We start from the raw sequence: 26,868 nt of genomic DNA, 5'->3' as shown, positions 1-26,868 counted from the left end.
TAACATACACCATTTAATAAAACGTTTCCTTGACATGTTAAAAATACCCATTAGAAGAAACATGACCACTGAATAATATGAACAGAGAACTTTAGATAACTATAAACTCAATCACCTTTGAGACCAAAATGAAAACATTGAACTATCATGTCACAATGGCAAGAAGAAACAATAGGGACATAGTTGTATTGAGGAGACGTAACAGATAATCGTACTGATAAAACCCAGTAAGTACTTCAGTCTCCAGGGCGTTGGGAGGACCAAACACCCTCAATAGTCTGGCTGGTAAACCCGATGGCTACACTGTCAGAACAGGATGCATGTTGACGTTTACTGTCATGAAACTTGCCCTTGAGGCATAACTGAAAGATTTCTGCTAGATGGGCCAGCTGCAAAGTCAAAATGATCTAGATTGTAAAAATTCATGAAAACAAATTTGCTTTTTGGCTTTAATTTAAGGTTAGGAGTAAAATCAGATTTTATGACTTGGTGGATGTGCCAGCTAGTGACCACTCTACAGAGCTGCCTCTAGAACAAGATTCATGGTCAAACACGCTGAGGAGGCTAGGGTGTGAGAGAGAGAGAGAGAGAGAGGAGGCTAGGGTGTGAGAGAGAGAGAGAGAGAGGAGGCTAGGGTGTGAGAGAGAGAGAGAGAGAGAGGAGGCTAGGGTGTGAGAGAGAGAGAGAGAGAGGGGAGGCTAGGGTGTGAGAGAGAGAGAGAGAGAGAGAGAGGAGGCTAGGGTGTGAGAGAGAGAGAGAGAGAGAGAGGAGGCTAGGGTGTGAGAGAGAGAGAGAGAGAGAGAGAGAGGAGGCTAGGGTGTGAGAGAGAGAGAGAGAGAGAGAGAGAGAGGAGGCTAGGGTGTGTGAGAGAGAGAGAGAGGAGGCTAGGGTGTGTGAGAGAGAGAGAGAGGAGGCTAGGGTGTGTGAGAGAGAGGAGGCTAGGGTGTGAGAGAGAGAGGAGGCTAGGGTGTGAGAGAGAGAGAGGAGGCTAGGGTGTGAGAGAGAGAGAGGAGGCTAGGGTGTGAGAGAGAGAGAGGAGGCTAGGGTGTGAGAGAGAGAGAGGAGGCTAGGGTGTGAGAGAGAGAGAGGAGGCTAGGGTGTGAGAGAGAGAGAGGAGGCTAGGGTGTGAGAGAGAGAGAGGAGGCTAGGGTGTGAGAGAGAGAGGAGGCTAGGGTGTGAGAGAGAGAGAGGAGGCTAGGGTGTGAGAGAGAGAGAGGAGGCTAGGGTGTGAGAGAGAGAGAGGAGGCTAGGGTGGGAGAGAGAGGGGAGGCTAGGGTGTGAGAGAGAGGGGAGGCTAGGGTGTGAGAGAGAGGGGAGGCTAGGGTGTGAGAGAGAGGGGAGGCTAGGGTGTGAGAGAGAGGGGAGGCTAGGGTGGGAGAGAGAGGGGAGGCTAGGGTGGGAGAGAGAGGGGAGGCTAGGGTGGGAGAGAGAGGGGAGGCTAGGGTGGGAGAGAGGGGAGGCTAGGGTGGGAGAGAGAGGGGAGGCTAGGGTGGGAGAGAGGGGAGGCTAGGGTGGGAGAGAGGGGAGGCTAGGAGAGAAGAGAGGCTAGGGTGGGAGAGAGGAGAGGCTAGAGGAGAGAGAGAGGCTAGAGAGAGGCTAGAGGGGAGAGAGAGGCTAGAGGGGAGAGAGAGGCTAGAGGGGAGAGAGAGGCTAGAGGGGAGAGAGAGGCTAGAGGGGAGAGAGAGGCTAGAGGGGATTGAGAGGCTAGAGGGGATTGAGAGAGGCTAGAGGGGATTGAGAGAGGCTAGAGGGGATGGAGAGAGGCTAGAGGGGATGGAGAGAGGCTAGAGGGGAGAGAGAGGCTAGAGGGGAGAGAGAGGCTAGAGGGGAGAGAGAGGCTAGAGGGGAGAGAGAGGCTAGAGGGGAGAGAGGCTAGAGGGGAGAGAGGCTAGAGGGGAGAGAGAGGCTGGGGAGAGGTGGTTGAAAGCAGCTAGGCAACACTGATTTGTTTTTTCAACACTGGGTTAAACATAACGCTTTAACACAGGGTAGAAAAGGCTTGACCATCTGATGGCAACTAACATCAAATCTGGCACTCAACGGGACTGGATTTGCATCGGACTGTGACTGGTGGTAAAGGGGTTATGGGTCAGGACGCTATTATGGGTTTATGATTCATGTAATTTCTCTCCACCTGATCACAGATCAATATGGAGAATACATATGAATCTTAACTGTTCCATAGTTTAGGTTACCATCAGACCCTCTTCTGAAATCACAGAATCGCCTGTCATCTACATCACAGGAACTTTGATCGGAGACGCTTGGTGCCGTACTTGGACTGGCGTGCGTATGTATGCGTGTACACGGCACATGATCAGAACATAGCAACAAGAGCAGAATCTGATCCTCACCTACAGATTGAGAAGAGTTCAGTTCTGCAGTCAATCAGGACTGGTTGGTGTAACCTACAGTAGCTTAACAGAGCTTGTAAATAACATAATAGATTGTTGATATAAAAGGACTAAAAAGAGATGTCCGTTACGTGCTAATCTCAGAATGGACCATCCAAAACCAGAGCATGCTAATGTTAAATAAACAAGAACAGACAAACAGAAAACCATACTGCAGTTTTATAAAAACAAACTTGGGGACCAAACGGCAACAGCAGTAGGTCAGGCAGCAGCTGCCTCTCCTCCATCTGCAGAGCGGGGCGGGCAGGAGGGAGGGTTATGGGTAAAGGGCGTCTGTAGAGGAGCTACAGAGCTACAGTACTTTGGGACGTACAGACGGACCAAGGTTCTGAGAGCAAGACAGGGTTCCGAGAGCATGTCTCCTCACTAGTCCCCCTTGGTCAGCAGGTCTTCTATGTAGGCATCCAGTTCGTCATCGGTGTTTATGTCAATGTCCTGCAGGAGGAAAGGAGCGACATTCCTTTTCAGTTCGTCTGTGTGTGAGTGCATATGGGGAATCGCATCTTCTACGTAGCTAAGCTTCGATGTTGGTGCGTCTTACCTCCTGTACTTTCTGCAGCAGTTGTACGATGTTGGTTCGTAGTTTCTGTAGCTTCTCGTCTGCCTCCCTGAGTTTGGTCTCAGCGCTGGTACTCTTCTCCTCCACAGCTTTGGCTCTGGCGTCAGCTCTGCTCTGGTACGAGTTACACAGAGACTGGAGACCCAGCTCATACTGCTGGAAATACTCCTTCTGCAGACACATGCATAGATATAGATCAGATTGATATATACACTACCGTTCAAAAGTTTGGGGTCACAAATGTTTTTTTGTTTTTTTTTTTAAATGCAAAAAGACAGTCCATTAAAATAACATAAAATTGATTAGAAATGCAGTGTAGACATTGTTAATGTTGTAAATGCCTATTGTAGCTGGAAACGGCAGGTTGTTTATGGCCCATTATCAGCAACCATCACTCCCGTGTTCCAATGGCACGTTGTGTTAGCTAATCCAAGTTTATCATTTTAAAAGGCTAATTGAGCATTAGAAAACCCTTTTGCAATTATGTTAGCACAGCTGAAAACTGTTGTTCTGATTAAAGAAGCAATAAAAATGCCCTTCTGTAGACTAGTTGAGTATCTGGAACATCAGCATTTGTGGGTTCAATTACAGGCTCAAAATGGCCAGAAACAAAGAACTTTCTTCTGAAACTCATGTCTATTCTTGTTGATATTTTTTTGCATTTAAAAAATAGAAAAAATAAATTTCTAAGTGACCACAAACTTTTGAACGGTAGTGTATATACACACATACATACAATTTTGCTATGGTATGATTTACAATGATATGACTGCAGCAGACTCCAGGGCAGGTCTCTAGAAGACATGGGTTAAAGTTAGAGGTCAGGAGTTAAAGGTCAGTCTCACCATAGGGAAGGCCACTAGCTCTTCTGCGGTCATGCTGTTGACATCGTCCTTCGGGATCCGGAAATCAGGAGGGAAGAAATAACGCAGCAGCGTCCTAAAGAGAACACACACAAAATTAGAGTTGTGACATCCACATTCCATTCTCCCTCTGAAAAAAAAGGCAATTGGGAGGCCAAAAACCAACAGACAGAGTATCGGGTAGTCATGGTTACCTCATCATGTTGACCAGATTGTCAGTCACCTCTCGACTGGTTCCTGGTTGAGTGGTGTCAGGTTCCATGGGGGCGGGCCCCTTTTCAGTCCCCTCCCCTTGCTGTGTGTCAGGGGTCTGGGAGAGGGGAGAGGGGGGTCGCATCAACCTCACCTCCTCACTGCCTTTGAAAACCCTAATAACAACAACCATAAATTATACCGACAACCTCACCTCTAAATAGAATAGCTATAACTTATTCTCTATCTTTAAAAAAAATAGTGAGCCAACAGGTTTTCAGCACTTATTTGCTTGACTGATCAAAACTTGTTTTCTCATGCCCCCTCTTGTCTCTCTGCAGCAGACATAGTTCGCAATGTAATAAAATAGCAGTATTAAATCACAATACATATTGTATCGGCACCTAAGTATTGTGATAATATTGTATTGTGAGGTCCCTAGCAATTCCCAGCCCAACACACACATAAACGTAAGACAACAAAGCACAAAGACGGTGAGTTGGTGAGCCTACCATCGGTCCTTGGGGGTGGATCTGGGGACGTAGTCAAACTTCACCTTCCAGCGAACGCTCTGCTTGCTGGTTTCCACAGCAACCACTTTGCCTGTGAACCATTCCTTATTCACACGTACCTCCACCAACATACCCTTATCTACAGGAGACAACACAAGAGGAATTGTGAAGCTTTGTTCTGTCTATGTCATTGCTAATAAGAAATCTTCTCAGCAAATCAACTATCATCAAGAACGTAATAAAAATCACCTTTCTGAGCATTCTTCGGTTCATTCTCTGGGTGCTCGTCCTCTGCGCTGCCTGTCACCTAAAAACATTACACACAGAAAACACACAGATCAAATAGTCTAGTAGTAAGTGTGTGTGAAGAAATACAAGAGTGGTGTGTTATTGAGAAAAGAGAGCAGGAGAGCAGAATATAAGCAACTATATATAGAATAGTTAAGAGACAGATAGGACCCAACACAAAAGGTTCCCAGGTTTGCTTGTCAGTATTCCCACACCTCACACTAGACTACTGCAACAGTTTCCCCTGCCATAAACCCTCACATTGGTGCCACAACAGAGAGATGTGCAGGTACATTGAAAAAACATGCACTTTTTGGATTTTGATAAGATTGCCATGGATGCACACAAACTCAAATATTAGTTCAGATTATTTGGCTTGCAATATGTGATCTATAGGTCGAGAGCTTCGAAAGCTGGGCGCAAAATCAATTCTAGCTCTTAAAGGGACAGTAGCCTACATTAGCATTATTTAATCTGCAGTTATTCTTCTGCCATTTATTCTGTTACCAATAATACATCAATGTTAATAATATCTTCAGATTACAATGACGTCTCTTAACTAAATGCAATCTATTAGCTTCCAAAATTTAAATAGATATATCTAGCTGTAATATAACACATTCTGATGGAATGGCTTGTCCTGCACTTCGTAAAAATTGAGTGAATGTTGGAAAAAGATCTTGGTTCCTTTCTAATCATAGCAATGTGAATGTAGAGAGGAAAAATAAGTGAAGTGGCAAAAGAGTCGAGTCCTTATTCAAAGGCAAGATAAGAGTTTTTTTTGTTTATCTTAACCCCAAAGTTCACTTTAACGAAGACTGAGATCAGTTATTTTAAAGAGGACTATATGCGAAAACACCCTTAAGAGTAGAGTTAGGAGACAGACAGGACCCATTCCATTCAGAGTAAAATTATGAGAGAAGGGGAGGATCTATTCTATTATGATTAGAGTTAGGAGAGAGGGATAGGACAGATAACATTATGAGTGGAGAAGGTGTAGCCTCTTGCGCCGTGGCTGGTGGGTACCTTGGCTCTAGCCCCACCCGAGGGCTTAGGCGGGGCGGGGATGGGTTTGGCTGGTGGTGGTGTTGCAGGGGGCAGCCGTGTTGGTATGGTAGCACTCCTCTTCTCAGGCGGCGGGGGTTTGGTGCTGAGTGGGGGGGTGGGGACCTGTGGGGTCGATGACATCACATGACCTCTGAACTATGGGTCAACCTCTGACCTATGGGTAAACTGGTCTGCTCCATGTGTCAGACTCTTTGTTCTTCCTCCAAAAGAGCTTTCCCCCTCTCCGTACCTAACATCACCTCTCTGTCCTCACTCATCTTCAGGAAACATCTATATGTCCTCTTCTTCCAAACATCCCTTCCCCTTTATCTTTCCGTTCCCTCTCCTCTTACACATGCAGTGCTTTCCTGTGTCTGTCTGATACATTGTATACATATATTCTATAGATTGACAGATTGATAGTCTGAGCAGTGAAAATGTATGTGTGAGAGAGTGTACCTCTGTCACTTTTCCCCGCTTGAGTGGAGCTTTCTCAACAGTTTTCCCACGATTCCCCACTGCAGCTGCCATCTTGGATTTCTTGGGCTGAGGCTCCTTCTCCTCCTCGCTGTCCTCCTCCTCTTCTTCTTCTTCTTCTTCTTCTTCTTCCTCCTCCTCCTCCTCCTCCTCACTCTCCTCCTCCATCACTCTCTTGCGCTGGCTGCTAGCAGGTGTGGTTGCTTTGGCAGGAGACGATTTGGCTTGAATCTGTAGAAACACCATAGATATTACTGATACTGGACCATAAAATTATTTTGGTATTTGGCAATTAACTCATGGATACCATTTTTATGTCTCTGCATCCAGTATGAAGGAAGTTAGAGGTAGTTTTGTGAGCAAATGCTAACATTTGCAAACATTTCTAAAAACCTGTTTTCAATAGTGCAATGACGAAGTCTACCTCATCAGACTCTGGGTAAGTAGATACATGGCTTAATTGCCAAAGTCTCACACTATCCTTTTAACATAACCGTAATATATTTGATAAAGGACAACACACAAACATACTCACCCGTGAGCTGCGGCTTGGAGGGGTGGGTTTGGTGGGGATTTTGGCTGGGGCTTTGGGGGCGGGCTTAGCTGGAGGGGGTGGTGGCTTTGCTGCAGCTCTGGCTCTAGATTGGTCGACTCTGGAGGCTGGGGCAGCAGGCCGGGTGGTCGGTCGAGGGGAATTGGTGAGTTTGCGGTTGGGGGCTGGCGGCTGGCTGGGGGCGTTCTTGAGGAGGGCGGGGAGAGGGGGGGAGCGAGGGCGTGAAACACGCTCTGAAGATCTGGTTGCCTAGGAGACAGAGAGAACATGAAACATTATATTCAGATATCAGGAGACAGTATGTGTTATTGTGTAAAACTAGTAGAGGGTAAGTATGTCTGTATACATGTAGTGTGTGTTTACCTGTAGATGGGGAGTATTTGTGACTGTGTGTGCGTGTACCTGGGAAGAACTGTCATTCATGGGTCTCATGCTGACATCCAGAGGCAACTTCTTCACATCTGCTGCTGATTTGATGGTGCTGGTTTTCTGCAGAGCCTCTAGTTTCTCCTGCTGCTGTCTGATCTTCTCTGTCAGTTCTTTCTGTTTGTCCTCCGCTGTCTGTCTGTCCTTCTTCAGAAGTCCACATGGAAGGTTCTGTTTCTGCTCCGCTGCATCACACCTACAACACACACAACATTTGAGATATACTGTATGTGGTGTTCCTGCAGGTGTGTGTGTGTGTGTGTTTACCTGTCCTGAGTGCTGTCAGGGTTCATCAGACACACCCAGCTGTCCGGGTAACGTTTATCCACCGCATCCATCTGGAATGGCAGAGTCCTCCACTTCAGACATTTATCTACAGAGAGAGGGGGAGAGAAAGACAACTCTGAGCTTGTCTATTTATTTATTTATTTATGTGTGTGTGTGTGTGTGTGTGTGTGTGTGACTTGACACACTTTAAAGTGTCTCTGTATGTGTACAACTCACCACACTGTATGGTGAGGGGTATCTCCATGGCGCGGCGTCTCTTGTATCTCTGCTCAGCCGAGGGGAGTGAGGACCAGCTGGCCGACAGGTACCCAAACTCATCCCAGAACTTCACTATGCCCTTCTGAGCTAAAAGTGGAAAAAGCAGAAACATGCTAGACATATGGACTAAGGCTGTTGCAGTAACTATACAACCACGTATAACTATGCACATTAAACAGTAGTGTGTCTAACTAGAGCTATACACAGATTTAATAGTTACATTATTTTGCTACTGTTGATATGTATATTTAGCCTACTAAACATAAACAACCTGCCTGCTTTCATTGTTGTCCCCCTCATGTTGCACCCTAGACAGAGCGAGGGCAAGGGGGAGGGGCATGGTAGACAGAGCGAGGGCGAGGGGCATGGTAGACAGAGCGAGGGCGAGGGGCATGGCAGACAGGGCGAGGGGGCGGGGCATGGCAGACAGGGCGAGGCATGGTAGACAGGGCGAGGGGGCGGGGCATGGTAGACAGGGCGGGACATGGTAGACAGGGCGAGGGGGCGGGACATGGTAGACAGGGCGAGGGGGCGGGACATGGTAGACAGGGCGAGGGGGCGGGACATGGTAGACAGGGCGAGGGGGCGGGACATGGTAGACAGGGCGAGGGGGCGGGACATGGTAGACAGGGCGAGGGGGCGGGACATGGTAGACAGGGCGAGGGGGCGGGACATGGTAGACAGGGCGAGGGGGCGGGACATGGTAGACAGGGCGAGGGGGCGGGACATGGTAGACAGGGCGAGGGGGCGGGACATGGTAGACAGGGCGAGGGGGCGGGACATGGTAGACAGGGCGAGGGGGCGGGACATGGTAGACAGGGCGAGGGGGCGGGACGTGGTAGACAGGGCAAGGGGTATATTGTAGCGTACACTTGGGTAGGGAATTAACTGTATTCCTTTAAGAAGTTTTTGATATTCTTTCAATGCTTTAGCTTACAATGTTAGTTGTATAGTGTAAAAAAGTGGAGAGTGTCAACTTTAACGCTAGAATTACTAATTTAATGTAACCCTGAAGCTATATTTATTTATTTTTTATTTAACTAGGTAAGTCAGTTAAGAACAAAATCTTATTTACAATGACGGCCTACCAAAAGGCCTCCTGCTGGGACGGGAATAAAATAAAATAATGAAAATATAGGACAAAAAACACATCACGACAAGAGACACCATAACACCACATAAAGAGAGACCTAAGACAACAACAACAGCATGGGAGCAAAACATGGCGGCAGCAGCATAAAACATGATACAAACATTATTGGGCACAGACAACAGCACAAAGGACAAGATGGTAGAGACAACAATACATCACGCGAAGCAGCCACAACTGCCAGTAAGAGTGTCCATGATTGAGTCTTTGAATGAAGAGATGGAGATAAAAAGGTCCAGTTAAGTGTTTTTTGCAGCTCCTTCCAGTCGCTAGCTGCAGCAAACTGAAAAGAGGAGCGACCCAGGGATATGTGTGCTTTGGGGACCTTTAACAGAATGTGCCTGGCAGAACAGGTGTTGTATATGGAGGATGAGGGGGAGTGAGGCCTAAGAGGGTTTTTATAAATAAGCGACGTGTATACAGAGATGACCAGTTTACAGAGTGCAGTGATGTGTGCTATAAGGAGCATTGGTGGCAAAACTGATGGCCGAATGGTAAAGAACATCTAGCCGCTCGAGAGCACCCTTACCTGCCGATCTATAAATTACATCTACATAATCTAGCATGGGTAGGACGGTCATCTGAATCAGGGTTAGTTTGGCAGCTGGGGTGAAAGACGAGCAATTACAATAGATGAAGCCAAGCCTAGATGCAACCTTAGCCTGCAGCTTTGATATGTGCTGAGAGAAGGGCAGTGTACCGTCTAGTCATACTCCCAAGTACTTGTATAAGGTGAATACCTCAAGCTCTAAACCCTCAGGAGGTAGTAATCACACCGGTGGGGAGAGGGGCATTCTTCTTACCAGTCCACATAACCTTGTTCTGAACACCTCCAAAACAAAAGGTAAAGGGCAGAGAAAGCTTGTTGGACATTAAGAAAGCTTTGTTTTAGACTGTTTAACACAAAATCTGGGGACGGGCCAGCTGAGTATAAGAGTGTATCATCTGCATATAAATAGATGAGAGCTTCCTACTACTTGAGCTATGTTGTTGATGTAAATTGATCAGAATGTGGGGCCTAGGATTGAGCCTTGGAAAACTCCCTTGGTGACAGGCAGTGGCTGAGACAGCAGATGTTCTGACTTTATACACTGTACTCTTTGAGAGAGGTAGTTAGCAAACCAGGCCAAAGAGCCCTCCGAGACACCAATAATCCTTAGCTGGCCCACAAAAATTGAATGGTCTACCGTATCAAAAGCTTTAGCCAAGTCAATAAAAATAGCAGCACAACATTGCTTAGAATCAAGGGAAATTGTGACATCATTTAGGACCTTTAAGGTTGCAGTGACACATCCATAACCTGAGCAGAAACCAGATTGCATACCCGAGAGAATACTGTAGACATCAACAAAGCCAGTCAGTTGATTATTGACAAGTTTTGCAAAACACTTTTGATAAGCAGGGCAAAATAGAAATGGGCCTATAACAGTTAGGATCAGCTTGATCTCCACCTTTAAATAAAGGACGCACCGTGGCTACCTTCCAAGCAATGGGAACCTCCCCCGGAGGAGAGACAGGTTAAAAAGGTCAGAGATAGGCTTGGCAAAGATAGGGGCAGCAACCTTAAAAAAGGGTCTACTCTAAACCATCTGACCCAGCTGTTTTTTAGGGGTCAAATTTAAGGAGCTCCTTTAGCACCTCGGACTCAGTGACTGCCTGAAGGGAGAAATTTTGTAGCAGGGCAGGGGAGAAAGAGGGAGGAGCATCGGGGATAGTCACATTAGAAGGGGTGGGAGATGAGGAAATCTTGAATGGGCAAGGAGGCATGTAAGAGTCAAATAGGAATCCTAACTTAATAATGTGGTGATTAAAGGGCTCAGCCATGTGTTCCTTGTCAGTAACAACCACATCATCAACTTTAAAGGACATGGGCAGCTGTGAGGAGGAGGGTTTATTCTCCAGACCTTTAACTGTTTTCCAGAACTTCTTGGGGTTAGACCCACAGAGAGAAAACTGCCCCTTAAAATAACTAACTTTGGCCTTCCGGATAGCCGGAGTGCACTTATTTCTAATTTGCCTGAACGAGAGCCAGTCAGCATGAGTTTGCGCGTGCCGAGTGATTTGCCAAATGTAATTCTTGAGCTGGAGTAACTCTGCCACATCACGGTCGAATCAGGGGCCGAACCGGTTTTAAATTCTTATTTTCTTTATGAGTACGTATTTGTTAACGATACCACTGAAAATATCAAAAAGGGAAGGTCCAAGAGACTCCGTCAGAGGGTATTAAGTTGATTCTACACCAATTTATAGAGGACAGGTCATGAAGGAAATCTTGCTCATTAACGTTTTTTAGCAAGCGTCTGACAAATCAGGACAGGTTGTTTCACTGAGCAGCCATTATGAACACAGGTTGTACAACAGTGATCACTAAGGTCATTACAGAAAACACCAGACTGAACACCATCAGGATTATTTGTAAGGATAACATTGAGGAGAGTAGCCTTTTCTGGGTGTTTGGAGTCATATACCACCCTGCATACCACTGCTGGCTTGCTTGTAAAGCTAAGCAGGGTTGGTCCTGGTCAGTCCCTGGATGGGAGACCAGATGCTACTGGCAGTGGTGTTGGAGGGCGAGTAGGAGGCACTCTTTCCTCTGGTCTAAAAAAATACTCTTGCCCCAACAGTGTGTGTGTGCTGGAGGCGAACGAAAGCTCGGAAGAGAGGCAGAGGTATCTGTACCAGACAGGAGGAGACAGGCCAGGGCGGACGGTGAACAGATCACCAGGTGGAATCCAAGCAGCAGTGCAGCAGGCAACGGGAGTAGGTATCACACCTACGTGGGAGAAGCTTTTTTCGGGAGATAGATTCCTTGTAGAAAATCTAGCATGTCTCTGTCCACCATCTTTTCCACGTGGAAAAGGAGGTTGTTAGCTGGCTATATATTTTCAGTTTCGGCAAATGATCCTTTACGACCTCCAAACAAAGTTGTCCTGTGGCTGTTGTATTTTGTGGATTCTGAGGGTATCTTCTGATGTGATCAAATCAACAATATTGTTTCTTATTGAGGTCATTTACAATTGAAGTGTTCTGGCTGCATCACAGTTAAAAATAGAGATGAATCCAGGGGGTTCTGTATTTTAGTTACCTCTGCAACAGATCGAAATGGCTTCAAAGGCCTCTGCATTTGGGTGGGGAGGGAGGCTGTGAAACTCTCCTGTCATTGTTAGGCTCAAGAGTTTTCACACCTTACTTCACACTTCAGTGCTAATTTTAGTCAGTTTCTTTCCTAGCAGCTTGGTAGCTTAGTAGCCTTATTTATTTAAACAATAAAGCCCGAAGGGGTGTGGTATCTGGCCAATATACCACGGCTAAGGGCTGTTCTTAAGCATGACGCAAAGTGGAGTGCCTGGTTACCAACGTAATTAGAGCAAGAAAAACATGTGATTTGTCATACCCGTGGTTTATGGTCTGTCAGCCAATCAGCATTCAGGGTTCAAATTACCCAGTTTATAATTAAGCAATAAGGCACGGGGGGGGGGGGGGGGGTGTGGTATATGGACAATATACCACAGCTACGGGCTGTTCTTAGGCACGGCGCATCGCAGAGTGCCTGGACACAAACCCGAGGTGCCTTATTGCTATTATAAACTGGTTACCAACATAATTAGAGCAGGAAAAATAAAGGTGTCATGCCCGTGGTATACGGTCTGATATACCACGGCAGTTGGCCAATCAGCATTCAGGGCTGGAACCACTCAGTTTATAATAAGCTTTAAAAAACAAAATTACCTAGAGATGATTGTCTTTTCATTTTTGATTGAACATTACTCACTCAGTTTTGTGTTGGATGATATTTCCATGTTCCGCTGTGTTTCTTCTGCAGGTTTTGGTTTGTTAGAAGTTTTGTTCTTGATAATCCTTGGTAGCAATAGTCCATTCGGGTAAATTTGTCCAAAATCAAGGTTTTAGGTATGGAATTGTGATTTGGAATGAAGGTTTTGATGTTGAGGTTAGTGTCGTGTATAAATCCTTGTGAAACAATTCAAGTTAATCTACATTTATCCAACTGTAATTCTATCTTTTCGCAGAACTCAGGAACCAATGCTCTCTGTGTCTGTTTGTGCTCTCTCTCGTTAGCTACCCCCTCCTCCCCCCTGTAACGATTCTCCAGGTCGTTGCTGTAAATGAGAAAGTGTTCTCAGTCAACTGACCTGGTAAAATAAGGGTTAAATTCCACTATCATGGTTATATAGACGTTGTGTGTGTTACCTATGTTGCTGTCCTTCCAGTACTGGGCTAGGTGTTCTCCCATGGCTCTCAGAAGGTGTCTGTATTCTTTAGCGTCCGCAAAGTCCTGCTTGTTGTGAGTGGGCTCCAGAACCAGGTATGGAACATCTACTACCCCCACAACACCTCCACACGCCCTGCACACACACACTTCATTAGAAAGCATTTCTGGTCGTCTCACTGGTCACTGACTAGCCAATAAGAGGACAATCGAAGGGAGTGTATGTGTGTTACTCACATTCCTCCCTCCAGCTGAGGTCCAGTCTTCTCGTACATCTTAATGAGGCGAGAGCAGTTATACACAAACATCCCATCCAGGTCTCTCTGCTCAATGCTCACCCCGAAGATAAAACTCAGTTCCTTAGGCTCCTTCAATGCTCTGGGGGAAGGAGAGGGAGCAGTGTTAATGTTTTATTGTTTGGTTTGACTTTTGTTTGTTTGTAAAGTTAACATTTTTATTTTGACTGACTTCTGTTTGGACTCCTGAATCATCTTTTTCACTTCCGCCTCCCGTCGAAGCATCATGGCCCCCTCCTGAGCCTTACGCAACATGACCTGGAGCAGAGAGAAGAGGATTTGAATAAGGGAGGAGAGGAGTCAGGCCATTGGGTCAATATATTGCTAATCTTGCCGTGTGTGTTGGTTCTTACCCGTGACTCTTTGGACAGGTCGTCTCCCAGTTTGGCCTCCAGAGACAGACTTTTGCTCTCCGCCTCACGAGCCTTCTCCTCCGCTGGAACATACACACAGAGAGGGGAGCGGGTTCTAAAGGTAGAACTGGTTCTGTGCGTGTGTGTGTCTTATCCATCTTGGCCAGGTGATCTGTGTGTGTGTGGGCAACTCACCTATCTTAGCGAGGTGATCAGCCTTTTTTACTTCCTGCTCAGCACGGGTTTTGAATCGAGTCGATGTGTATTTATATACCCTGAGAGACAGACACAGACTTAGCTGAATGGACACAAACAGGACTTAGTATTTTAGTCTCAGTGATGTCTCAGGATGCAGTAGTGTGTGTGTGTGTGTGTGTGTGTATGTGTATGTGTGTATATATATATATAAACCTGGGTTTGTAGAGGCAGCAGGACAGTCTCTTGGTCCTGACTTTGTGTCCCTGTATGAAGATCCTCATCCTGGGGTCGATGTAGAGGACAGCTGCGTATGCTCGGAACGACCGACGTTCTGGCTTCCTGTATGAGGGGAAGTGATATCATCAACATAAACACACAGTCCTAGGTAGTCTTCAAGTCACACGACACAGATTATATATATATATATGTTTTTTTTTGTTTTTAAACGTTCTTACCCACACACAGACCCCATACTTACACTCCCTCTGAAGGAGTCCCAGCCATCAGGATATCCTGGTGGTCTGTCTCTACATCCAGCTCTGGTTCTCTGGTGTCCATCAACTTCAGGTTATAGATGATCACCAGAGTACCTACACACACAGTTCAGATTATAGATTATCACCTCTCTATACACACACACACACACACACACACACACACACACACACACACACACACACACACACACACACGTCTCACCGCTGCTGCCCTCCATCTTGTTAAACTGTTCCATCAGCTGCTGTTCGTTTTTAAAAGGAGAGTATTTGTAGATGAGCTCCGTCTCTATGGCGAACTTCTCAGGGTCGCCTGTGATTGGCTGTCTGGTCAGTAGGTCCCAGGTGGGCAGGGGTACGATCACCTGACAAGAGGAGACAAACAGACAACCTTAAAATACATACTGACACACTTCTCAAGAGGTGATGTTATGTGTTGTTTCAAATAGGTAGACATAGTCAATAAAGGCTCTTTCAGTAAATCAGAGTATAACACGACAGCCACAAAATAAAACACAATGTTTTAAGCAACCGGACATATCATCATTGACTTCCGGCGCCGACAGAGATGGCCGCCTCGCTTCGCGTTCCTAGGAAACTATGCCGTTTTTAGTTTTTTTACGTGTTATTTCTTACATTAGTACCCCAGGTCATCTTAGGTTTCATTACATACAGTCGAGAAGAACTACTGAATATAAGATCAGCGTCAACTCACCATCAGTACGACCAAGAATATGTTTTTCGCAACGCGGATCCTGTGTTCTGCCTTACAAACAGGACAACGGAGTGGATCCTATGCAGCGACCCAAAAAAACGACTCCGAAAGAGAGGGAAACGAGGCGGTCTTCTGGTCAGACTCCAGAGACGGGCACACCGTGCACCACTCCCTAGCATTCTTCTTGCCAATGTCCAGTCTCTTGACAACAAGGTTCATGAAATCCGAGCAAGGGTAGCATTCCAGAGGGACATCAGAGACTGTAACGTCCTTTGCTTCACTGAAACATGGCTCACTGGAGAGACTCTATCCGAAGCGGTGCAGCCAACGGGTTTCTCCACGCATCGCGCTGACAGAAACAAACATCTTTCTGGTAAGAAGAGGGGCGGGGGCGTATGCCTCATGGCCAACGTGACATGGTGTGATGAAAGAAACATACAGGAACTCAAATCCTTCTGTTCACCTGATTTAGAATTCCTCACAATCAAATGTAGACCACATTATCTACCAAGAGAATTCTCTTCGATTATAATCACAGCCGTATATATCCCCCCCCAAGCAGACACATCGATGGCTCTGAACAAACTTTATTTAACTCTCTGCAAACTGGAAACGATTTATCCGGAGGCTGCATTCATTGTAGCTGGGGATTTTAACAAGGCTAATCTGAAAACAAGACTCTCTAAATTTTATCAGCATATCGATTGCGCAACCAGGGGTGGAAAGACCTTGGATCATTGTTACTCTAACTTCCGCGACGCATATAAGGCCCTGCCCCGCCCCCCTTTCGGAAAAGCTGACCACGACTCCATTTTGTTGATCCCTGCCTACAGACAGAAACTAAAACAAGAGGCTCCCACGCTGAGGTCTGTCCAACGCTGGTCCGACCAAGCTGACTCCACACTCCAAGACTGCTTCCATCACGTGGACTGGGAGATGTTTCGTATTGCGTCAGATAACAACATTGACGAATACGCTGATTCGGTGTGCGAGTTCATTAGAACGTGCGTTGAAGATGTCGTTCCCATAGCAACGATTAAAACATTCCCTAACCAGAAACCGTGGATTGATGGCAGCATTCGTATGAAACTGAAAGTGCGAACCACTGCTTTTAATCAGGGCAAGGTGTCTGGTAACATGACCGAATACAAACAATGCAGCTATTCCCTCCGCAAGGCTATCAAAAAAGCTAAGCGCCAGTACAGAGACAAAGTAGAATCTCAATTCAACGGCTCAGACACAAGAGGCATGTGGCAGGGTCTACAGTCAATCACGGACTACAGGAAGAAATCCAGCCCAGTCACGGACCAGGATGTCTTGCTCCCAGGCAGACTAAATCACTTTTTTGCCCGCTTTGAGGACAATACAGTGCCACTGACACGGCCTGCAACAAAAACATGCGGTCTCTCCTTCACTGCAGCCGAGGTGAGTAAGACATTTAAACGTGTTAACCCTCGCAAGGCTGCAGGCCCAGACGGCATCCCCAGCCGCGCCCTCAGAGCATGCGCAGACCAGCTGGCCGGTGTGTTTACGGACATATTCAATCAATCACTATACCAGTCTGCTGTTCCCACATGCTTCAAGAGGGCCACCATTGTTCCTGTTCCCAAGAAAGCTACGGTAACTGAGCTAAACGACTACCGCCCCGTAGCACTCACATCCGTCATCATGAAGTGCTTTGAGAGACTAGTCAAGGACCATATCACCTCCACCCTACCTGACACCCTAGACCCACTCCAATTTGCTTACCGCCCAAATAGGTCCACAGACGATGCAATCTCAACCACACTGCACACTGCCCTAACCCATCTGGACAAGAGGAATACCTATGTGAGAATGCTGTTCATCGACTACAGCTCGGCATTCAACACCATAGTACCCTCCAAGCTCGTCATCAAGCTCGAGACCCTGGGTCTCGACCCCGCCCTGTGCAACTGGGTACTGGACTTCCTGACGGGCCGCCCCCAGGTGGTGAGGGTAGGCAACAACATCTCCTCCCCGCTGATCCTCAACACTGGGGCCCCACAAGGGTGCGTTCTGAGCCCTCTCCTGTACTCCCTGTTCACCCACGACTGCGTGGCCACGCACGCCTCCAACTCAATCATCAAGTTTGCGGACGACACTACAATGGTAGGCTTGATTACCAACAACGACGAGACGGCCTACAGGGAGGATGTGAGGGCCCTCGGAGTGTGGTGTCAGGAAAATAACCTCACACTCAACGTCAACAAAACTAAGGAGATGATTGTGGACTTCAGGAAAAAGCAGAGGGAACACCCCCCTATCCACATCGATGGAACAGTAGTGGAGAGGGTAGAAAGTTTTAAGTTCCTCGGCATACACATCACAGACAAACTGAATTGGTCCACTCACACAGACAGCATCGTGAAGAAGGCGCAGCAGCGCCTCTTCAACCTCAGGAGGCTGAAGAAATTTGGCTTGTCACCAAAAGCACTCACAAACTTCTACAGATGCACAATCGAGAGCATCCTGGCGGGCTGTATCACCGCCTGGTATGGCAACTGCACCGCCCTCAACCGTAAGGCTCTCCAGAGGGTAGTGAGGTCTGCACAACGCATCACCGGGGGCAAACTACCTGCCCTCCAGGACACCTACACCACCCGATGTCACAGGAAGGCCATAAAGATCATCAAGGACATCAACCACCCGAGCCACTGCCTGTTCACCCCGCTATCATCCAGAAGGCGAGGTCAGTACAGGTGCATCAAAGCTGGGACCGAGAGACTGAAAAACAGCTTCTATCTCAAGGCCATCAGACTGTTAAACAGCCACCACTAACACTGAGTGGCTGCTGCCAACACACTGACACTGACTCAACTCCAGCCACTTTAATAATGGGAATTGATGGGAAATTATGTAAATATATCACTAGCCACTTTAAACAATGCTACCTTATATAATGTTACTTACCCTACATTATTCATCTCATATGCATACGTATATACTGTACTCTATATCATCGACTGTATCCTTATGTAATACATGTATCACTAGCCACTTTAAACTATGCCACTTTGTTTACATACTCATCTCATTTGTACATACTGTACTCGATACCATCTACTGTATCTTGCCTATGCTGCTCTGTACCATCACTCATTCATATATCCTTATGTACATATTCTTTATCCCCTTACACTGTGTACAAGACAGTAGTTTTGGAATTGTTAGTTAGATTACTTGTTATTACTGCATTGTCGGAACTAGAAGCACAAGCATTTCGCTACACTCGCATTAACATCTGCTTACCATGTGTATGTGACAAATAAAATTGGATTTGATTTGTGTCTGCTGGATGGGAGAGTGCCTGCTGCAGCTGACCCCTGATCTCTTACCTCGTCAAGCCCCTCCTCCTCGTGGAACGTTCTAGACAGGAACAGGCAGGACAGAGTGTTGTCCTTCTTAGTGAACAGAACAAAGTCTTTCCCAATACGCATGGAGCCCCTAGAGAGAAACACACACACAAACGATGCAGCTCACTTGGTGAGAGCGTGGCGCTAGCAACCCTAAGGTTGCATGTTCGATTACGGCGAGGACCACATACAACCACTATAAATGTATGAACTAAATGTATGAATGAAAGTGTCTGCAAAGGGCTATATATTATGTGTGAGGGGATTAAAGAGTCTTACGATTTGAGACCATTTCCATACTGGCCGATGTGAGTAGAATCTGGTGTACGCTTAGTGGACTTCCCAAATTGGATCACATGGGTCGCCTCATCTGAGAGATAGGAGGGAAATATAACCATCATATATGGAATTTCTTATAGCTCATATATAGACTTGTGGATCAACTTAATTACTGTCTACTTTAGTTATTTCATTTGAATGGAACTCACTGGGGTCCATTCCTGTGCCGTCGTCTAAGAAACATAGCATGTAGCCTCCACGCAAATCTGGTCTCTTCTCTTTTGGCCACGAGGGGAAGAGAGGTTAGACAATTGTTACAACAGGAGGTGGATGAGATAGAAAGCCACACACAGGTTAGATACAAGAGGGGAAAAGAAAGCATAACATACTAAACTACTACTGAAATAGATGGCTTTTTCAATAGCTGAAACTAACCTTTCTAAAAACATAACTAGTCAAATTCTGGGTGTAGCTTATAATTATAAATCAGTAGTCCGGTAACCATTGGCACTGTAAGTATTCTAGATTATTGATAGGCAGCGTGATCTGTATAGTAGTGTCAGAGGGGTGAGAGGTGAGCAATGTAAATGTTTCCACATAGACACAAATCTATGTACTGGTGTATGTGAAGCAATATGTATGTGTGTGTGTGTACCTGTGTAGATGTCAATCCGGGTGGCATTTGCATCCCTGTAGGAGATGATTGGCAGGTGACAGACCAATCAGAAGGCAGATAAACCAGTGTGGTTAGATGCGGTTCCAATTAGAATGATTTTACCTTTTATTTCAGAATACAGAGAATACTAACAAATACATTTCCCACTGGTTTAATCCTGAATCAGTTCAGTATAGTTTGGCTGCAATTGTGATTTACTAACACTTATGCACGATGTCCCACATAGATACAAACATTTTGGATGGGTAGAGATAGAAGAACAAAGAATTGTGAGTAAGAACAGAGAGAAGTGCATTGTTGGTACCTGGAGTTGTCCACCAGCTCAGCCAGAGCTCCAAACAGGAACTCATGTGTCGTTCTGGAAACAAACATCCAACCAATCAACCTACAGTTCTGGTCCTTAAAACAAGTTACATTTCTAAAACACTTTGCTGAGGTAAGGAGTGTGTGTGCCAGCGAGCACAATTTCAAGTCAGTGTAAACATCAGTGCGTTCAATGTGGGTGGGGGTTGGGCCCTGTGCAATCATCAGGCCAGGGTTGGGTAACAATGGGAGTTGTGGGGTGTGGCCGACCCATTGGTGAAAGTTGACAGCTGGGGTAATGGGGCAGAATGGAACCTGGTGTAGATTTTAGGTGGGACACCATGTGATACTGGAGTCAACCAGCCCTAGCTAGTTGAATACAGTGGGGCAAAAAAAGTATTTAGTCAGCCACCAATTGTGCAAGTTCTCCCACTTAAAAAGAGGAGAGATGCCTGTCATTTTCATCATAGGTACACTTCAACTATGACAGACAAAATGAGAAAAAAAATCCAGAAAATCACATTGTAGGATTTTTTATGAATTTATTTGAAAATGTATGGGTTAGGCCAGAGCCAGGGGTAAGGCGGCATTTTGAAAACGTGTCATTGACTTTGATACTCTGACTGGTTTGAAATGATCCAATCGCCGATGACTTTGTTTAGTACAACACCCCCCATTTTGATGGCAATGATGGCAGTGTCAGACTGAAGTATATAGCGAACATAGAGCAGCGAAATAATTCAGTATGTGTCACCAGGCAATGTGTAGCAGAGATGTTCTGGTGAACTAAGTAACCTTGCTTGAGACCTGAACATGCATGCTAGCTCCCAGAAAGAATGCCAAGGCTTTGGCACTGTGGGCCAACATGGTCGATCCAGGTTTGAATGCAGTTTGTATCCCTTTTCCTCTTTAGCTGTTCCATTCATTCATCTCAGTAAAGGCAACACATTATCCTTTCCGTTTGTTGTTTGAAAGGAAATACCACAGGAGAGGGTGGCTTGCATTAAGTATTAACCTCAGGCATCAGGTATAAGAGGCTTAGGAAGCTAATAGTTTTAACCTTATTTTTAGAATACCTTGTTATACCCATTATGATCTCTATCCTCTCCAAACGTGAGACATAAAAATGCCCGTGTGGGGATAGTATTCCTTGCTCTGGCAACCCATAAACGTGGCGTTATTTACATGTGGCCAGAGTTCAACAGCACTCCGCATGAAGAAGTACAGTATGTGTGTGTGCGCAAAGGTGTTACAATTCTCACGTTGGCTGCATCATCATCAAGCATCACGCAGTTGGTCTCTGGTGATTTCATGAGTCCTACATAGTCGGGCTGTGCTTAGACTCATATCCAATATTAATTAATGCCCATTTTATGTAAACAGGGCTTTATGTGTTGAAGCACCCAGGTGAAATATCGTTACGTCTTAAGGGGAGAGCATTGATCTACAAGTTGCATCAGCTATTTATGGTGTGCTATTTGATGGTGTTAGTCTCTCTCCTCTTGGCCTTATGCCAAAGTGCATTGCTCCTATCCATAAACGACTTATGCCACTGGCCTTCTCTGAGCCCTTCGCGCTTCAAACAGTAGTTGTTTATTTAGTGTTTTCAGGGAGATAGCAAAAGTTCAGACACCCTGGACAGCTGTCATGTATCATCTGGATCCATCAATGACTTGGTTATGTGGGCATCATTAGCAGCCATTTTCACATTTTTACTACACCGCGTTTTGCTCATGAAGGTCTTTCAACCGTACAATGCAGCAATATATTTTGCAGTAAAAAGGCATTTTAGCATAACCGTTCCTTTTTATGTAGTCTATTCAACCATCTTGTGAGATTTTTTAAAAGGCACAATTTTAGTCCCTCATGTTGTTGACTGTCAGCGTCCAAGGAATGCAATGTCCTGCTCTATAGTGTGGCCAGTCTGTAAATCACTCTAACTTAGCCACAATAACATTCCTCTCCTCTTTACAATGTCCACATTGGAAAAACTTGAGTAATACTTTCATGTGTCTTTTGTAATTTGTGACCCCCATGTGATGTGTGTAGCTGTGAGAGATAGAGATATATATATATATATATATATATATATATATATATATATATATATATATACACACACAAAGTATTTAGTCAGCCACCAATTGTGCAAGTTCTCCCACTTAAAAAGATGAGAGAGGCGTGTAAAAAAATCCAGAAAATCACATTGTAGGATTTTTAATGAATTTATTTGCAAATTATGGTGGAAAATAAGTATTTGGTCAATAACAAAAGTTTATCTCAATAGGTTCTTATATACCCTTTGTTGGCAATGACAGAGGTCAAACGTTTTCTGTAAGTCTTTCTGTAAGAGGTTTTCACACACTGTTGCTGGTATTTTGGCCCATTCCTCCATGCAGATCTCCTCTAGAGCAGTGATGTTTTGGGGCTGTTGCTGGGCAACACGGACTTTCAACTCCCTCCAAAGATTTTCTATGGGGTTGAGATCTGGAGACTGGCTAGGCCACTCCAGGACCTTGAAATGCTTCTTACGAAGCCACTCCTTCGTTGCCCGGGTGGTGTGTTTGGGATCATTGTCATGCTGAAAGATCCAGCCACATTTCATCTTCAATGCCCTTGCTGATGGAAGGAGGTTTTCACTCAAAATCTCACGATACATGGCCCCATTCATTCTTTCCTTTACACGGATCAGTCGTCCTGGTCCCTTTGCAGAAATACAGCCCCAAAGCATGTTTCCACCCCCATGCTTCACAGTAGGTATGGTGTTCTTTGGATGCAACTTAGCATTCTTTGTCCTCCAAACACAACGAGTTGAGTTTTTACCAAAAAGTTATATTTTGGTTTCATCTGACCATATGACATTCTCCCAATCTTCTTCTGGATCATCCAGCAAACTTCAGACGGGCCTGGACATGTACTGGCTTAAGCAGGGGGACACGTCTGGCACTGCAGGATTTGAGTCCCTGGCGGCGTAGTGTGTTACTGATGGTAGGCTTTGTTACTTTGGTCCCAGCTCTCTGCAGGTCATTCACTAGGTCCTCCCGTGTGGTTCTGGGATTTTTGCTTACCGTTCTTGTGATCATTTTGACCCCACGGGGTGAGATCTTGCGTGGAGTCCCAGATCGATGGAGATTATCAGTGGTCTTGTATGTCTTCCATTTCCTAATAATTGCTCCCACAGTTGATTTCTTCAAATCAAGCTGCTTACCTATTGTAGATTCAGTCTTCCCAGCCTGATGCAGGTCTACAATTTTGTTTCTGGTGTCCTTTGACAGCTCTTTGGTCTTGGCCATAGTGGAGTTTGGAGTGTGACTGTTTGAGTTTGTGGACAGGTGTCTTTTATACTGATAACAAGTTCAAACAGGTGCCATTAATACAGGTGGAGGACAGAGGAGCCTCTTAAAGAAGAAGTTACAGATCTGTGAGAGCCAGAACTCTTGCTTGTTTGTAGGTAACCAAATACTTATTTTCCACCATAATTTGCAAATAAATTCATTAAAAAATCCTACAATGTGATTTTCTGGATTTTTTCCCCTCATTTTGTCTGTCATAGTTGAAGTGTACCTATGATGAAAATTATAGGCCTCTCATCTTTTTAAGTGGGAGAACTTGCACAATTGGTGGCTGACTAAATACTTTTTTGCCCCACTGTATATATTTACCACAGACGGTACTTACGAGTTGGTGTGCAGATACTCAAAGGTGAGCTGAGCCCTGTTCAGGGTGCTGTAGTTAGAATAGGCCATCGCCACTCGTTAAAAGCTACTTCCTGGTCTTCTTTCTGACTTCCTCTCAGTCCAGTGTGGCTTTTCAAGAGCTTCATGCACCTACAGAATCACAGCAGCAGTCAGCTCAACTGGTCAAATGTATGCATAGTGTCAAGGATATTATGAATGTGTGAAATAACCACAGCCTGGAATATAATGAGCTTTCATAAAGATCAACGGGCAATTCCACAGTAACGGAATTACGAGGATCATTTTTTTCACTTTTAAATGTATGACAAACAAAAAAACATTGATTTCAAAGAACCATACAACCCTATGCACAATAACTACTTTGAACACAGTAAAAGTAGTCCTTTGAAATCAATGGTTTGTGTTTGGTATACTATACATCTTAAAGTTAATCTGAGTGTCAGCGTAATTCCATTACAATGGGATTTCCTAGAACAAATACCACCGGAGGAAAAGCCTCTAGATATCTGATACCTCATCTGAAGTACAGATACTTCATCATTAATCAAATGGCCACCAGACTATTACATTGAAACCCTCCCACCATATGTTTTGTACACTGCTGCTACTACTCGCTGTTTATTATCTATGCATAGTCACTTCACCCCTACCTACATGTACAAATTACCTCAACTAACCTGTACCCCCGCACACTAACTTGGTACCGGTACCCCCTGTATATAGCCTCGTTATTGTTATTGAATTACTTTTTTACTTTCGTTTTTTGGTAAATATTTACTTAACTCTTCTTGAACTGCACTGTTGGTTAAGGGCTTTGTAAGTAAGCATTTCACGTTAAGGTCTACACTTGTACTCAGTGCATGTGACAAATAAAGTTTGATTTGATCAGAGGGAATAAGTCCGGTTGAAAAGTATGCCTGTTCAAACTTGGAAATAAGTCCTGTGGTGGTTGGCAACCCCTGTCAATTCATGATTGGATTTGAGTGCTTTTTCTAGAGGTGGTATTGCGATCACAGTCTATCACACAAACAAGCCCCCACTCTCTCTGCTCCTGTCCTGTTTAGAGCTTGCCAGCTTGTAGTCCTAAAAAACAGAAACGAGTTCGTTCAGCCATTCCTATGGGGAAAATGAATGGGGAAAGAACCGAGTTTTGGGATAAACGCCCAAAATAAGGTCTGACGTTACAGGCTTAGATCGTATACGGTTTGTTCTATGATATAATATAATTCAGTTAACATGACCTTTATGAATGATGAAACATTTGTGCTTTTTCTGATTACATAAGTGCTTCTTCAAAATTCACAAAAATGTTTACAAAAATATATATAAATTGTTAGTTGATTATGATCTCATAGAACAAAACGTAAAATATCTCCTAAGCCTTCGTTTGCCACAGACCTTATTTTGGGCGTTTATCAAAAAACCGTACAAAAACTCCATTCATTTTCCCATAGGCTTTGTCCAACGAACCAAGGCGGAGCTATTGCCTAGAAAAAGATGCCATTACTAATTTCTCTCTATAGACCACGCGCCAGGTAACACTCCACTTTCAAACTGGCCCGCCGAGAAGAGAACACTCACGTGGGAGGCCTGTTAATGCTGCTTATCTGGATCATTCCATAAGACTCATCTAGGCTAAATCTTGACGTTATTTTTATTATCGAGTATGGATGAGTAAAGAGACGAGGATATTGTCCAGTCACGCTTTAACAAATGGTTAGTCTACTGACCAAGTTAACTAGCAACCTATAATGGCTCTCACACCCACAATTTCTGGTAGCTACCCTCCCTATGTACGTTAGCTAGCTAGTTAGTTAGTAAACACTTGTAAAGAGCACATTAGCATGTATATTTATCCAATATGCAAACCGTTTAGAGCGCCAGCAGCTTCAAATTGACTTTAGGTCCGTGTAAAACATCCGTCGAAGCGATAACTACGTTACATTTCTGAAACCAACTCTACAGGCCGCGAAAACCTCATCCTTTCTCCCCTCCCTCACAGTACTGCGCACAGAGGAGAGGAAGGTCCGAAAGGTACGCCCGCCTCTGCCGTTCATCTGAACACCAATAGAAACACGTCATTTATTCACATTACTGTAATTTGTCGATCCTCATGCCACGTAAATGATCAGGAAGTAGAACGTCTCGATTCAAGAAATAAGCAAATATAATAACGATATTCAAAGACTGACGTCATGTAATCAATATGTTTTAATGTGAGCATTTTGCCTGTTAAAGTTTTGTTTATTATTATTGTAACATGCGTAATGAAGCCCAGCACACGCTAGTGATGAAAGCCGTTAATTACTAATTTCCCTAAGTATCTCTGTCTTCTCAAACTCAGCCTAGGCTAGCTCTAAAGTTTAACTCTATTAGCCAAAAGTAAACGGTTCTTTGTTTTGGACATGCAGTTCGACTTTGCTCTATTATCCCCATGGTAAGTTTGTTTAATTAGCAACGTTAGTCGCTTGCTAACTGCTAGTTAGTTGACGGTTTATACACCAGTAAAGAATACCCAATAGGTTTTTGCTAATGGAACAGGTTTTTACCTTATTTCCAGAATATTCCGTTTGAATCCTTTTGCTTGTTCATTTAGGACCTAGATTTAGCTGTGTGTGTTGTTGGTTACTACTTGACAGCCATGTTGAATGTCAAATTCTGAAATGGCTGCCAGTGTCTCCTTGTTTTATGCAATAGTTAGTTGACTCATGCATGCTTGTACTTTATTTAGGTGAGTACTACACCCATATCTGCACAATTGTCTATTTTAAGTAGGCTACTAGGATAGTTTAGCTACTGGAAAATGTAAATTGTCAACTCCCCAACACTTCATTCCAACCTTCCTTGATTGTAGGGGGAATTCAGACCTGAGTCACTCGCACTAAAATGCACTTTTCTCCCCACTGTATACTGACATTGAACTTAAGCATGGGGAAACGCATGTGCCAGCCAGGTATTCGTTTGGGGTGGAGATCACAGAAATAGAGTCAAAAGATATTCCTTATTCTGACCTTGACTTAATTCCCACACCAGAAAACCATGAATAAGGTCAAGTGAACCTGTCTGTTCCAAGTGGAAAAACATACTGGTCATGTCCAAATACCCATACTTGCGCCCTAAATAGTAGGTCGTTTGAGTATGCAAAAAATGTTTCGTTTATTAAGGTGATCAATTAGATACGGGGATGCGCTACTGTAATCAACGAATAGCGGGAAATAACTAAATCA

At 44.9% G+C, this 26,868-nt stretch overlaps 1 protein-coding gene across 3 annotated transcripts; it reads right to left on the bottom strand.

The window, feature by feature from the left end:
• Positions 1-26,322, bottom strand: LOC110525752 (ATPase MORC2). 3 transcript variants are annotated; one of them, XM_021606161.3, is made up of 27 exons: positions 26,191-26,322; positions 23,622-23,770; positions 19,945-19,998; positions 19,620-19,654; positions 19,174-19,242; positions 18,965-19,055; positions 18,668-18,776; positions 14,802-14,961; positions 14,581-14,692; positions 14,316-14,441; positions 14,100-14,179; positions 13,905-13,987; positions 13,724-13,809; positions 13,493-13,633; positions 13,237-13,391; positions 7,836-7,964; positions 7,599-7,704; positions 7,308-7,527; positions 6,888-7,154; positions 6,335-6,583; positions 5,855-5,998; positions 4,790-4,847; positions 4,541-4,679; positions 4,031-4,204; positions 3,819-3,912; positions 2,956-3,144; positions 1-2,849 (listed from the first exon to the last, which is right to left on the bottom strand). In XM_021606161.3, the coding sequence occupies exons 2-27, from the start codon at positions 23,687-23,689 to the stop codon at positions 2,781-2,783; spliced, it is 3,207 nt and encodes a 1,068-aa protein (XP_021461836.3). In that variant the 5' UTR covers positions 23,690-23,770; positions 26,191-26,322; the 3' UTR covers positions 1-2,780. The 3 variants fall into 3 exon arrangements, with proteins under 3 accessions (XP_021461836.3, XP_021461837.3, XP_090093807.1); XM_021606162.3 differs by lacking the exon at positions 26,191-26,322 and adding an exon at positions 25,511-25,696; XM_090237681.1 differs by lacking the exons at positions 13,237-13,391; positions 13,493-13,633; positions 13,724-13,809; ... (10 more) ...; positions 23,622-23,770; positions 26,191-26,322 and adding an exon at positions 12,800-13,112.
• Between the last annotated feature and the right edge of the window lie 546 nt (positions 26,323-26,868).

This window comes from Oncorhynchus mykiss, chromosome 6 (genome assembly GCF_057628025.1).
Source record: "Oncorhynchus mykiss isolate SJ-2025 chromosome 6, ASM5762802v1, whole genome shotgun sequence".
NCBI lineage: Eukaryota > Metazoa > Chordata > Actinopteri > Salmoniformes > Salmonidae > Oncorhynchus > Oncorhynchus mykiss.
The sequence above is the reverse complement of the archived record's forward strand: the minus strand, read 5'-3'. Positions and strand labels throughout refer to the sequence as shown.

Coding starts and splice junctions, on each gene's coding strand:
- LOC110525752 (XM_021606161.3), bottom strand. CDS start 23,689: ATGGCCTATTCTAACTACAGCACCCTGAACAGGGCTCAGCTCACCTTT. Junction 14,962..18,667: donor AGGAGGAGGGGCTTGACGAG/GTAAGAGATCAG, acceptor TCCTCTTGTCAG/GTGATCGTACCCCTGCCCAC. Junction 4,680..4,789: donor ACCGAAGAATGCTCAGAAAG/GTGATTTTTATT, acceptor TGTCTCCTGTAG/ATAAGGGTATGTTGGTGGAG.